The sequence below is a fragment of the Athene cunicularia genome, assembly GCF_003259725.1.
Source record: "Athene cunicularia isolate RWA chromosome 5 unlocalized genomic scaffold, athCun1 chr5_part2, whole genome shotgun sequence".
Lineage (NCBI taxonomy): Eukaryota > Metazoa > Chordata > Aves > Strigiformes > Strigidae > Athene > Athene cunicularia.
Window position 1 is genome coordinate 3139109 of NW_020799102.1, and position 14756 is coordinate 3153864.

General features: G+C 37.5%; 1 protein-coding gene across 1 annotated transcript in view; it reads left to right on the forward strand.

The window, feature by feature from the left end:
- Position 1: 1 nt before the first annotated feature.
- PDE3B (phosphodiesterase 3B) overlaps positions 2–14756 on the forward strand; it is a gene marked incomplete at its 5' end in the record, with an annotated part of 85672 nt that continues 70917 nt past the window's right edge. The window contains one exon of the mRNA XM_026850163.1: positions 2–439. Coding sequence (XP_026705964.1) covers positions 2–439 — 438 coding nt within the window. The remainder of the gene's footprint in view (positions 440–14756) is intronic.

Below are 14756 nucleotides of genomic sequence, written 5' to 3' on the forward strand. Positions count from 1 at the left end.
CGCCGAGCCGCAGATGGTCCTGGCCAGGCTCCTGACGGTGCTGGGCTCGGCGGCGGCGCTGACCCTGCTGCAGAGCTCCCTGAAGTGGCGCCGGAGCCTCCTCGTCTTGGTCTTCTCCAGCCTGGTGTGGCTGGTGTCGCTCACCAGCCTTCCCTCGCTCCCCCCGGCCCTCAGACCGCTGCTGGCAGGCTCGGTCGGGGTGGCTGGCTGCCTCCTGGCACTCTGCGGCGGGGAGCACGGCATCTTCTCGGCTCAGAGCCGAGGAGCGCACCACCAGCATCATCACCACCCACGGCTCCCCAGCGCGGAGGAAAAAGTGCCTGTGATCAGACCCAGGAGGAGATCGAGCTGCGTGTCCTTAGGAGAAACGTCGGCCAGCTACTACGGCAGCTGCAAAATGTTTAGGAGACCCTCGCTGCCTTGCATTTCCAGAGAGCAGGTAGGTTTCTCCGAAACTGGAGGGAGAAACTTTCTGAGGAGTGAGCGCCGCTCGCTTTTCCTGACTGCTGTATGTGTGTGTGGGATGTCTGCTAACTGTCAAACTCCGTTTAGAGGAATGGAGGAAAATGTTAGTTAGTCCCTTAGCGGGTTTCTCAACTCGGTTCTGCAGAGTCGATATAATCCTAGATTATGCCCGTATAGAAGCTAAATCATAATAATATATTTGCTCTAGGACAGAAGGCTCGCTTGTTTTTCATAGGATCTTTAATAATAAAATGTCGGGTTTATTGATTAAAACAAACCCCCGAACCAAACATCTGCAGCTGTCGGCTACCTTGTTATTTTAATTGTTTCTTTTCCGAAGCCCACCATCTCCTCCGCTTCTGACAGACTTTACGAAAGGAACCCCAGCTTTCTAGCTGCTCGGCGCTTCTGGTTCTTCCCGCTTTCTGTCGACAAAATGATTGCCAAGTGCTAAAGAAAAACCAGGTTTTAAGGGATATTATTTATCAAATGTTGGCGTTGTTTGAGTGGCAGCTGTCCTGCCTTGCAGATTACTGTCTCTTGTTTCCCTCTCACCCTCTTTCCCCTGCTCCCCGTAAATTAACATTAGGTTTGGGTTGATGGGATTTAAGAAACTTCTTTTTACTGAAGAGAGAGCTGTTCAGTAGAGTCTGGAGGGATGCCCGAAACGCTCAGTTTTCTTGAATGGAACTCTGTTGGTTTCTACCTCCCGGAAAACTTTTCAATGAGTCTTGTTTTTTGTAGCGCAAACCCCCGTGTGGGGGGAGTTTGTTTTTATTTGGGAACTTGCACGTGAGCTGGAGGAACACCGAGGTGTTGCCGGTGGAACTGGCCCGTGGCTGCTGCAAGTGGATTATCAGCCCGTTATAGGAGGGAGAATAAGGGGAGTGTATTCAATAAACGTGCAAAAGTGAACAGTGCAAGTGAACAGTTTTTGGGAAGTGATTTTTGCTGCAGAATCCTCCATCTACTGCTGCTGTGGCTGAAATTCATGGATACTAAATGAAATCTTCTAATTTTGCTTTGACGTGTATTCTGTAACGCACTTCTTGTGACTGACTGTGAAATAGGTCTGAGGAAATAAGAGGTGAATCTGAAACGGTGGAATAGTTTTCGAGCATTTCTGTCCTTGCATTTGCACAATAGAATAATACAGCGGTAATTGTTTTTGCATAAAAGGTTAAAATGCAAGTATGGTGTAACAGGCCTCAGAAATAACTCATTCAGTAAGTGTCAAATTATCTAATGCATACTATGAAAGAAACATTAAAATATTATACTAACAATTAAGATACACAGGGAATATTGTATAATAATTTCTCTGCTCCCTTCTGGGATAGTAAATGCTTTATTTCTGTCACATTTTTCTGCAGTACAAAAACCTCAGAAAATGTGGTTTCATTAACCTTTCTAGATTATAGAAGATATTTGTTCTTATGCAAGTTACTAACTGCTTCCTTTAATATTCGTCTCACTTCCTAAAGGCATGTGCATATTTCAAGTTAAGGCATTTATTATTCTTTAAGTAACATCATAAATGTCAACCATAACTAAATACATAGAATTTATTGGCAGTACTTAAATCATACCTGTTCATAATAAATTGTAACTGTTTGGTAGACTTCCAGAATTTGATATCTTTGTTATCACTAGAAGTGAACAGAAACAACAAAGAGATCTGAAGTTCTTTATTTTCCTAATAGTCTATTATGCTTTATGATAAATATTTGTGCTTTATTAAGCACGGTTTAAATGGGATTTGTAGATATATGTTCTATGCAGTACTTTATATGTGATTTTTATAGGGATAACACAGGTTAAATCCTCTGATCTCATATCTGACTTGGAGAGAGATCAGACATTGCAGAGCTGATAAAACATCAGTTGTTTTCAAGGGGGGGGAAGTAAGCCCATAGTGTGTGACTTTATTTGAATAAACACTGCAAGGTTTTTATATCGCTTCCTTGAAACAGAAGGAATTTACGCACTTAATGCTTTTCAGAGGGCATTTATTATGTGAATTTTCTTTAAGGACTGACTATGTTTTGCAGATCTTTATACAATATTGCAATGATTCTTTTCCAATATTAGTATTTTAAGAGTGAGTTTAATGAGCATTGTTAGGAAGATCAGTGGAGTACAAGGAGTGTGCTGCAGGTCCAGCATGACAGGAATACTTTGATGAATGTGAGCTAAGTTGCTATTGTGATTCTGTTAGGTGTATTTTGTATGATTGTTAATGAACCTCTTGTATGTAGAGGCTTGTATGAACCTCGGCAACCAGGGGCACATAAGAGCAAAAAAAGGTAGACGTATCAAATCATAAATCATCAGGTTGGAAGAGACCTCAAGGATCATCTGGTCCAATCTTTTGTGGCAAAAGCGCAGTCTAGACAAGATGTCCCAGGGCCTGTCCCGCTGAATCTTCAAAGTGGTGATGGTGAACATGTATGAGAGCAAATAACTGTAGGAACTCATACATCATAACTTCTCAGAATTCAGGAGGTTTTTGTGAGTTCTACAATTCATATTTTTTCTTGAGTAAAGAATAGGCCATCCTAATTAAATATACAGGATATGTGCCCAAAACAGTCGGCAAACAGAGCTGATACTTTTCCTAGTTATCTGACTAGGTTCAAACACGTAGGAAGGCAGGGATATTTCATGGATAAGGACAGCTTTCATGTTGCACTCTGTTAATTATGGGAAGAATTGTCTTGTGGTTAGGTTGTTGGGTTGACCACCGCCTCTCCCCCCTTTCTGTTCCAAGCTATCTTGTACCTTTGATGCGTTACCTTAGGACGATCAGGACTTTTTCAAGAGTCTATAATATTTATGTAACTTGAAATTAATGCAGTTCCTTATTTGCTTAGACAATTTATATTTGTGTCTCTTACCTGTTTGTGAAACAAATTATACTTTGTCCTTAAGTATTCGGGGTATAAACTTTCCGGTGCAGAGGCTATCTGTTAATATGTATTTTACAGTGTCTTAAAATTGTTAAATTCAGATACTGTTTGCAGCCTGGAAACACTTGAGCCTTTACCCATTGACTGCTGCCAATAACATAAACATAGCAAGAGGAGTTACATTTTTTGACAAACTATCTCTTTGAAATTTTAAATTTTCACTAATGATCATCATGACTGTTACCACAAGGGTACTTGCATGTCAAGATTTGTTTCTAGTGTTAACAGAATCTTCTTATCTCTTTGGTTTTTATTGTTTGTTTGTTGTTGTTTTTTCTTTTTTTTAATGGGGAAAATCAAGGTAGAGTTATAGGTGTGTTGAGCTGTGAATGTCATCAGTTTCAACAGGATGTGATGGATTGTGAGGAATATACAAAGAGAAGGATTACATGGTGAAAGCAGGAGTCTTGGAAAACTGTTTTTGCAACCATGTTTTGGATGAGTAGGATTATATTGTTTCTGCCTGGTACCATCTGACCTTGACAAGATGTTTTGCTCTAGATGAAATATAAAATGAGAAGACTTTTGGTAAGAGTTGCATCTTTTATTTTCTCTTTTTTTTTTCCTTTCTCTTTTTTAAAATCATAAAGTTATATTCTTGAAGTATTGTACCACAAAGAAAGGATGATTTGAGCATGGTCTGCCTTTGGGGACCTATAGAGAGGTCAGAGTTTAAGATGGTATCCTCTGGCAAAGTGACCGCCAGGACCATACAGCAGTTCACAGGGAATGACAAAGATGTTATTAGGGAGATCAAGTGCAGTTAAGAACTCAGTTAGCTAAATTTACCTTAAGATGTTTTTTAGATATCTAAGACTTGGTGGCAGTTCATTTTCTGGACAGAAAAAATATGCTAAAAGTGGGGAAACATGTCTGTAAGTTGTCAGTGTAGCAAAGGGGGTCAACTGTTTCTGTAGGTGTGGTTTCCTGGAAAGAAAATGTAAAAGGAAAAAGGAAGGAGATAAATACAAATGCTGTGGAAGTTCTGGAGATGTTTGGAGGAAGGCGAGGGTGGCATATTACCGGAGTGACCAGAGTGCCAGCAGGAAATAAATGGAGAACGTTTGGAGAGAAGGTTCCAAGAACTGCATAATTGACTGTGTCAGACAAAACTAACGGAGTAAATTGGATAAAGTACTCATTTTCAGCTTTGACTAGGAAGACATTTCAAAACTTATGAAAGAAGATTGTAGAGATGAGGAACAAAAGGTTACCAGGAAGGTCTCTAGAATGGCGAAGAGGACAGCCTCCACCCTGCGGTTTGTGAACAGTGTATTCTGTGATGTTAAATATGAAAGGGAAGAAAATTACAAGGAGTCAGGTAGATTTGCTTGATGAAGACTCATGACACAGTGTATGTGTAAGCAAGCGCATGACAGTACCATCCTGATAGTTGAACTTGACCAACTGAACTGACTGAATCCTGTGGCCTTAGAAGTTTCAAAGATATCAAATTCCAGCAAGTTTTATGAAAAAAGCTGACTGAGAAGTGAAGAGACTATGGAATATGCCCCAACAGTGGACAAGTTTGCAGTGTGAGCTGAGCTCTTAAGAATCCACATAATAGTGTTTCTCATGTCATGAGTGAATACCAGAACTGGGGGGTGGGAATTCTGTTAAAGCCTGGGCCTTATTTGACAGTGGATAGGAAAGTTAAATTTCTAAAAAAGCTTTTTTCCTTCTGTTTTGATTTTATGGTACCTAAAAATGAAAACTTCATTCAGCCTTACCATCGTTCAAACAAATCACTGAACAAAGCTAATTGTAACCATCAGGTCTGGTGTTCAGAAACTAGTTGCTAAAGATGAAAAGGAGTAAATCTTATACTTTCGTGCAAAGATAAGGATATCAGGCAGGGAAACTGGGAGATGAAATCTATTCCGTTCTTGATGCAAAAACTTGTGGAGGAAAATAGATGAGAAACTTTTGCCTGCCAAATGAGAAGCAAGAGCAGACCATGGGAGGCTACAGCCATAGAATATTTTGTTGGAATCCCACTGTTTTTTCCAGGAAAGTAGCTGAAAGAATAGTTTAAAGGAGAGTAAAGGTGAGTGAAAGGAAACGTTGAATTTCAACATGATTTTTTCAGTGGGTGAACACAATACTTAGCAAGATAGAATGACACAACAGAATAAATTTTAATGGAAAAAAATTGGACTTTTCTGCAACTCGATAGTAGGAACAAAAATTTGAGGTAAAAGTGAGGGCTTGGATTGGTCAGGGAAGACTGTGTAATATATGAGTGGATATTAGTGAAGCATAAAAATGATCAATAACTTTAAGGATCCAGGGGAAGTAAGAGTACTAGAGCCTTCCAAACTGACAGGAACCATGGATGCTAATAAATTAGAGTTAACAGGGTAAAAGTAAACTGACAGGTGATGGTATTTGGGAAGGGTGACAGAAGCAGATCAGAGAGATCCATCCTTAAGAAAGATCAGCTATATTAATGGCCTTATTGGTGAGGGTGGCAAAATGAAGTGTTCTAGGAGCTAGGGACGGCATGACAATGAATGATTGCTGAAATAAAACAGCTCTGGAAACTATAATTTTATATTTGAAAATGGATCATACAGCTTTGGAAAAAGATGTAATTCATATAAATACAGGCAGCTGGTGGCCAGGAGTAAGTTTTGATGTGTTGGGCCATCCCTACTTTTTATAGCTTTTATATGTATCATGTTCCTTGGAAACAAGTGTGAATTTACTGGGAGAAGCACAGAACAGGGCACAGATATCCAAGTAATTTTTTTCTATCTCTCTGATAGTTCAATATTTATCAAAACCAGTGCTTCCATGCAGAACATTCATGACTACCCGCCCTAACCTCACTTTGTACAGGATGTGTGGAAAAAGCTGACATATTTCCAATTAAATGACTGATTGAATGGTAATCCTGACAAATTTTGTTACCTGGTACAGAGTTGCCAATGCTAATGTTCCTTTACGCAAACCCAAATACCTTCACTAAGTCAAAGGCATATTTGCAGCAAATGTTCCATTTGTTCTTCATTTGATAACATTCCATTAGAAAAGCTTTTATTTAAAATGATCTTTTTCCTATATAGTTTACTATTTTTAATCTGTTCAGGATACCATAGAAAATGGACCACGTAAAGCTGTATTTGGGTGCTTTGGGTTTGATTTTGAGAGATCTTTCCTCTTTTATGAGGAACATTCCAGGCATTTTGGTATGAATTAGCAATATAGGTATGTTGGTTTAGCGATATCCATGCTGGTAATAGTAATTGAGAAATATATGTGGGGGTTAATTTGGGGTGAGTACTTTCACTATGCCCAAAACAGCCAGTGCTGCTCCCCAGCCCCAGAGGAACTGTGTCCCTGTTTGGTGGTGATACAGCAAGCCTGTGTCACACCTGCCTGTTTGTATCTATTGTCACTACAGTTTTATCAACAAAGTTCATAATACAGAATAAACTCTTGTGAAAGTGTGTGAAACTTAAGGTTTGCGGAGGGAAGTTTTATCAGTTTTATTAGAATAACAGCTTAACTATGAGTCCCTGCATAGGCACTACGGTATTAGAGTGTCTCTTTTAACCTTCGTTAAACCAATAGGTCACGTTACATTTTTGGTTTTATTCGATTAAATCCTTTTAACAGGATAGAAGCTAAACTAATGGCTAAAAAAAAGGCATTCTTATACTAGGCTCACTGTCCTAGTATAAAAAAAAATCACTGGCATGATTTTTGTTCGAGTGTGACCTAAAGTCCTGTATTTGCATTTAGGGTATTATTATTTTTCTTAGAGTCAGTTTAATATTACAGATTCAATCATAGTGTATTTTCTCGTGGGTTTTAATTTTTTTTTTTTTCCTCATAAGTATTGTTGTGGGAAACCTGTTTGCCACTTCAGGAATATGATTTAGTTTCTTCTGTCTAGTAGATTCTTTTAAAGGATTTCTAAATTTCTGAAGACGCTAATTTACTAATGTAGGGTAAGTACAGACTTTTTTAGGAACAGGTAACAGTTTTTCTAGTACTTTTGGCTCTTCAGAACAGTTTCTGTCCTTTCACACAGATTACTGATACATCTACTGTTTCTTGACATTTGATGACTGATAGATAGATAGATAGATACTGCCTTCTGTGTGAGAGAGGTATGTTGGCCAAGGAACCTTACAGTGTGTATGCTTTATATAACTGTGTGGCCTGGGCTTGTAACTATGGAAGCGAACTGACTTTTTGTGAGCTTTCTCTGAAGCAAGGATTGATTTCTGTATTTACAGGGCATCATTAGCAGTTAATAAAATTCAGTATCATGCATGTAGTTTAATGATGCTAACTTTAAAAAGAAAAGAATGTTTTTGAGAGAAGTCTTAAGTGGTTATTGTCTTGATTAATTTCCACACTAGCCTTCATTTCATTTGGTTTGCCACCTTGGGCAGTGTAATACATAAATGCACTCAAAGGCTCTTTGATACCCTCTCTTGCAATTCCATAGTCTCCTATGCATTCTCACTCCCTTAGAATTATCCTCATTACATAGTATGAAATTAAATGTCAGTTAATTTAAACTACATTTTTGTAGATACAAACAGATCTGGTTTTATGTATGGGTAGTAGGGGAGGAAAATTTGTGTTAAAACCTGAAGGTGTGATTAGCAGACTGAAAAAGTTTAGATCCTGCTGTGCCTGTGAAATGCCATCTGCCCTGGCAGTGCCCTGAAGCAATTGGCTCAGACTGGAAGAGGTAAAGGCACACTAGCAGAGTTTTCCTCTTGGCTAGCTGGATCTGTGAGAGGCAGGCTTTATTTTGCTCAGAGAAAGATGAATGTTAATCTGGGTTGTGCTGTTTCCATTGAGATTGTCCGTACAAAAGTGCACTGAAACACAGATATACCTACTGTGTATTGCTGCTTAGACTGGGGCAAATAAACACAAACATTAATGATCACAGGAGTTTGGTTCTTCCTAACATGTTAGTATAAGAGAAAGCAGTATATTTCATATCTAAAGTAGAAAACACAAACAAGCTTGTGTTGTCCACCTTGTATGTGTCGTCTTTCTGTCCTTGTTTCAACAAACTGCACTTTCAGGGCAGCATAGTATCTGTCTGGGGATCACTGAAGCACGCTTACAAAGATTTCAAATTAAACTTGCAATGAGAATTTCAATTGATTTTACACACAGATGTTTAATTAGGCATCTTCTAGGCTTTTTTTTTTTTTTTAATAGTAAAAAGCTGAGGAGTGCTACTTAGGATCCTTCAAATGATTAAAGAAATGTAGCATGTCTATCTGAAGGTAAAATGAGTGATTACCATGATGTAAATAATAGCTTTGTGCTGTTACAGCAAAGTGAAGCTGAAAGTATTTTGATTACAAGTATCTGTTAACTTATTTTTATGTAGTTTAGAAAAGCATTATTTAGAATATGTATTAGAGTTTCTTGCTACTTTTTATTCACCATACCAGATGTTTCCATGCCACAGTAATATTGAAAATCTGATTTTTTCCTTCGATTTGGAGTTCCTGTTTGAACAAGTTTGATTAAGAAAGAAGAGTTTGGAATAGCTTTTGTGTTAATGACCGGTCTTTTTTGCCACTGCTTTTAATTAATTTATTTTTCATAACTGGCAGCCTGTTTGTTAGATGCCAAAGAATTTTTAAAGAAGCTTGAAAATAATAGGTTTGCACGTGTTTTTCTGTCATGTCAAGATGAAAATAAGAAAACGGGAGTAGATGAGCAGAGGCGGATACTGGCTAATGCATTTAACGGTGGCCTATGTTTTCATACCCTCTGAAACAATGACTGTCATATCGGAGACATCTGCAGAATGTTCTGAAAAAGAAAATAGTACTCCTGTCTGTGTGTGAAGGATAACGCTTTTTTATGAAGCGTAAAAACAAAAAGTAGATAAAAGACCCTAAGCTTCAAACTGTCTTGTTAAAACTGAGTAAAACTCTGTGTTTACGTATGAAATTTGCATAACCCATTATTAAGATGATTAAGGATAAGATTAGAGGACAAATTCATTTAGAAACTAATGTCATATCTGTAAATATGAAATTGATATCTTGTTCAGAAAAGTATTATGCAGCATTAGAAAATATTTAAGCTTTGTTTCATATAATAAAGAGATGCCATTTTGGGATTAACTGGAAAAATCAATACAGCTTTAATAATTGATTTATAAAGGTATATAGTTAGTTTTATGTAATATTTCTTCTGTGAGACTAGTTGCTATTAAAATCTCATTGCTAAAGATCTGTAAGTCTTCCATACTTGCCTTAACACTTATTCTAGTAGGAAGCTCCCTAGAGTCAGCAGAGCACTTCAACTTTCAAGTGGAAAAGAACATGTGTTTTACAGTGTTTAAGGATTGAGATTATAGTCCTTACTTGTTTAAAAACTCACAGGGTTTAATGTAATTTTTAAATTAGCTCTCTAGTAGCAAGTGTTAACAATTTCGAATACATTCGTAAAGCTATGTTCCGTTCACCTGTCCAGTGATGGACAGGATTGCTGTGCCTTTAGAAGGCACATCTTAATTTTTAATTATTTGGGCCTTGAAAGTACAAGCAAAATAATTTCCCAGGAGATTAATGTTCAATAGTAAATTGCTGGCTTAACATGTCTTTTTTGAAATGTCAGGGTTTTTTTATCTTTCCATGTCCTTATCTGTTCTGAATTTTATAATAATTTTAACATCTCTTCCTACCAGTGTGTTCTTTCTCTTTCTACATGTTACAAGATCAGTAACATAATTTGGTCCAAAATTGCAAGTGTTTTTCAGCAAAGACATAAAAATGTTCTGATTGAAAACATTTTACTTAAGTAGCGATCAAATTGTTATTTAGAAAAAACCCCAAGGTGTTGAACATTTGGTAACATGTAATTTATGAAACAGAAGAATTAAATAATTCTTTGCATTTACAGCATAAAAATGTTTCTAGAATTTCTTACTTCAGTGCCATTTAAATGTCCACTACTGGAAAATGATACATCAGTAGACTGCATTTGAAAAGGTGTGTACATTTATTTTTTGACATACTCACACAGACCTTGTCCTTTACCTTGATACTATACAATATTGTAAAGTTCTTTGTTTTTTCATTTTGTTCTTTTGGTTCTGGAAGTTAGATTCAGTGTGCTTACTCACCTGCTTCATTCTCCATAAGCATAACTGCAAATTTATTTCTAAGAGCTGAGCTCTTAATATGTAGACTTTTGTAGTTAGGAGCTTATTCTTTGCTGCCCAAAGAGAATTTGTATGTCTTCAGTAGCTTCAAAGCTGAAAACAATTCTCTGTTTGTTTATTTCCTGGATAAAGGGGACAAGGGTTTTCTAGGTTGGGTTTGGGGATTTTTTTGACAAGACTAAGCCTTAGCCATCTTGTTTATGTTCTGCCTAACTCTTTCCTTCTGTAAGCAAGTGAGGAGGGAGGAGGAATAGTATTGGCTCAAGCGTTGCAGTTGTGTCAAGAGTAGGTAGGTAGCCCTGTTATCATTAGTGGCTGACTAATAATAATAGGGAAAGAACCATGCCTCAAAGAAAAACCCAAACAATCTTACTCCCTTCACTTCTCCATTCAAAATGAGGGAAAGAATTACAGGGTTTTTATTTATCAATGTACCTTCTTGCAATGTTTGAGAGCTGTAAGAAAGCTTTGCCCGGTCCTTATAATACTGAAGTTCATATACAGATTTAATTGAGGTATTTTATTCTGATTACAGTTTGGGTTGTAACAGGATCAGTAGAAGCAGAAGAGTGTTTTCTGTCCTGATGTCTTGAACTTTATTTACCTCCACAGGGCAAGCAGATTTAACTGGACTTTTGCAGAACTTATTTTCTTTAAGGAAATTCTGAACTTTATTTCCAATTTCTGAGTAATACTTTGGCTCAGCGGGTCTGTTAGATTCCCAGCTGTGTCCCAGGTCTGTCTTTTTCTTCCCATCATCTCTGCTTCACTTTGAGATGTTCTGCAGTGGTACCCCTGCAGATTTCAGGAAGAGGGGTAAGCCAAGAAAAGCCAGAGTCAAAAAGAACAGTGAATTCCCTGCATCTGTCTTGTCATGAGTGTCATTTGGGAGGTTAGCTAGCTGGGTGGACAGAGCTGTATTTTTCTTCTTGTGTCCTAGTCAGAGTATAGTGGGAGGCAGAGCTGGAGAAAAACTATATTGTGATGGTATGTTCTGTAGTTGCTGGATTGTTATAAGACAGATAACAATTCTAAGCCTTAGAGAGCCTAGCCTTCTATGCAAAGTGGTCTTGTTATATATCAGTTACATAACAAATGGTTAAGTTATTTGGTGTCTGTGTTCATAGAAGTATGTTTCAGTGCCCTCTGATAGAACATGCATGTACACTTGGTTCTAATACAGGCATCTAAAAACTCATTTTATCAAAGACATCCTCAGCAACCATTTTATGTTTTAGTCTTGGAGAACCTGTCTGAACCTTGAATCCCATAACCTAAAGCCATCATGTGGCTCATGATTTTTCTCAGGGCTCCCTGATGTATTGTTGAATAGAGTTGGGGGTGGGAATCTTTTGTATCCCAGCATAACCCTGCAACAATGGTCCTGTTAGTCTGTGCTGGTTTGCCTCTCTCCCCTACAGGGATGTTTGTGTTCCTCAACGTGCCTTGTGTCATCACGGGTTTTCTGCCTATCATTGCCTCTTCATCCCTAAAACTTCCTGATGTCTTTCTGGAATTTCCATAATCACATACCAGACTACTTCCTTTATTTTTTTTCTGAGCTGGCTTATCATTCAGTTGAGGAAAACTATCTATTGGTGAAGAAAACATTTATTTCTTTATTCTTCTGCCTTCCTACCTATTATCTGGGTACTACAACATCAGAATGAAGAGGAATGCAGGTCTACAGGAAGAAGCTAACAAATGATGCAGTGGAAAACTGTACTAATAGAGTAGAAAAGCCTTCTGATGCATCTGCATTTAGAGAAAAACATCACTGAGATGATAAGTGGTTAATTGCTTATTAAGCCAGAGCATTGATCATATTGTGTAAACATGGTAGTGCTCTTTTGTTTCTTATTTTCTACATAGGTATAGTTGCCAGTGCATACCTGCATACTGTTCTTCAGAGTTTCATTTCAGGCCACTTGTTTGTCTGTACCCCTGGGCTTTTTGGCCTAAGACTTCATATTTTGTTTTGTGGAATATGGATATGTTATGATACTAGATTTGAACAAGAAGGCTTCACAAGAAACTGGAGAATCCATGATGTATTCGAAAGAACTTTGTTACTGGAAAATCAGAACTGGTTTAGATCTCCTTTTAGAGCAGTTCTAGCTTGATACGAGCCTGGCCGCCTGAGTGAGTGAGTAAGCTTTTGTGAAAGAAATAATGAAAAGTCCCTAATGTCACCTCCTCCCTGCACCTTCACGTTTTTGGTACCTAGTTCTCTTTAGTGGTCAGGAAGCTGCTGTGGCAGGTCGTTCTGTCTGTCTGTCATCTGTTGATTCAGAATGCTTTAGGGGATTTCCCACTTAAAATTGCACTGGGTAGATCAGTCAGTGAAGGTGGGAGACTTTTTTTTCCAGCAGTATATTTCATGTATATTTTGCCTTAGTAAAGCATTGCCCAGAATTTTAAACCAAAACTACTTTTATCTTGCATTTTTGCTTTCTTTGTGCCCCACAGCTATTCCATGGTACAGAAAAACAGTTATGTTTTACACCGGATAAGCACGGATGTCAGCACATAAAGGCTCTGTGCTGGAAATAGTTTGTTTCATGTTTATTCATGTCCTGAAATGACCAAATTCACATTTAAAAATAAACTGTAAAATTATCCGATTTTTTAAATGCAATATAGTGCCAGAAAGGCCAAGCTTATGCTTTTTTTCATTAATGTGTTTGAATTTTTTTAAATTTGCTTTAGAACCTGCAGTTTCCCTGCAAGATAGCTCACTGATGAGATCTGTCCTCTCTACATTTATTTTCTTTTTTGGATCAAAGTGTGATTTTTGTTTTCCTTGATGTATACAGTAACTTTTGTGATATTTTTTAAAACACGTTTCCTACTTATATAGGAATACACATCTATTTGAAGTGAATGATAGTAGTTTGATAGATCTTGATGTTTGTATCTAATTTACTTTGGGGATGGTATAAAATCAGGAAAATTCTGGAACTGTAAAGTTAAAATTTGAGATACAGATAATTTGATGTTTTATGTAAAATCTGCAGGTGACATTTAAACTTAATTTGTGGCAGAAACTTTCAGTAGTGCAAATGCAAATTAAAAGATATCTGTTATGTACTTTTTTATTTTAGATTATGTTTTCTTATGTTTTCTCAGTTGAAAAGAAAATGCAGTATAGACAGCTACTGCACAGGTGTGAGGAAAAAAATGCACGTTCAGAACATCACTGTAAAAGTTAACTTATAGATAGGCTAGGTTAACTGTAAAGATGTTAGTCAAGGGTTAAGCTCAGTATGTTTCGCTGGCTGCTGAGTGAAACAGGATGCAGTGACTACATTGTCAGACTGCTGGTGTGAGTGCAAACAGATGAGGAAATGCTGGATCAGGCACTTCAGCAACTTGGGCTGTTACCTAGGAAACCGCTTGCGTCATACTTGCCAGCAATTAGCTTACAGTTCTTTTATTTTTGATAGTGTTGCAAGCTGAGCTCGACTGTTACAAAGGAAAAGACTGGCTTCATCTCAAACTGTTCGGTTGTGACTGCGGCTATGGCGCTTACAAGAATTTGCAAAGTGCTACTTTGGATAAACTGAAAAATTATTTAAACTGGCCAGGCTACTTCTCCAACGAACATTGTAGTTGTGCTTGATTCTGAAAGATGTGCAGTCATATTTTGTGATCTGTATGAAAATGGTCTTCCATAGTTACCAAAATTAAGTACTATGCAGGTTTCACCAGTGTTTCAGATATCACTACCTTTTCTAGCAATTACACTGAAGTATTCTTGTGTTACATATTAAAACAGAGTTTTCAAAATTAATGTTATCTGAGGTTTAACCTCAAAAACAAGGGAATCTTTTGTTTAAAATACTTTTTCCCTGCATTGATTAAAATTCAGTAACTTCCAGAGGTTACCTGGCCACTAATATAAACCAGTTAGAGTTGAAAGCAGTGTGTGTTTTATTGCAGAAAATCATCATGTCTTTGCATTTCACTTAAAAACTATAAACGAATTCCCACTAACTGATTTAATATTGATGTATGTTGTTTGTGTGGGTATTGCTGGTATGGGCTAGCTATGGCTGATTATTTTCTTAGGGAAAAGTAATGCAGTGACCAACAGGTTAAACCAAGAGTGTTTGTGGTTTTGCTTTTTTTTTTTTTTTTTTTTTTTTTTTTTTTTTTTT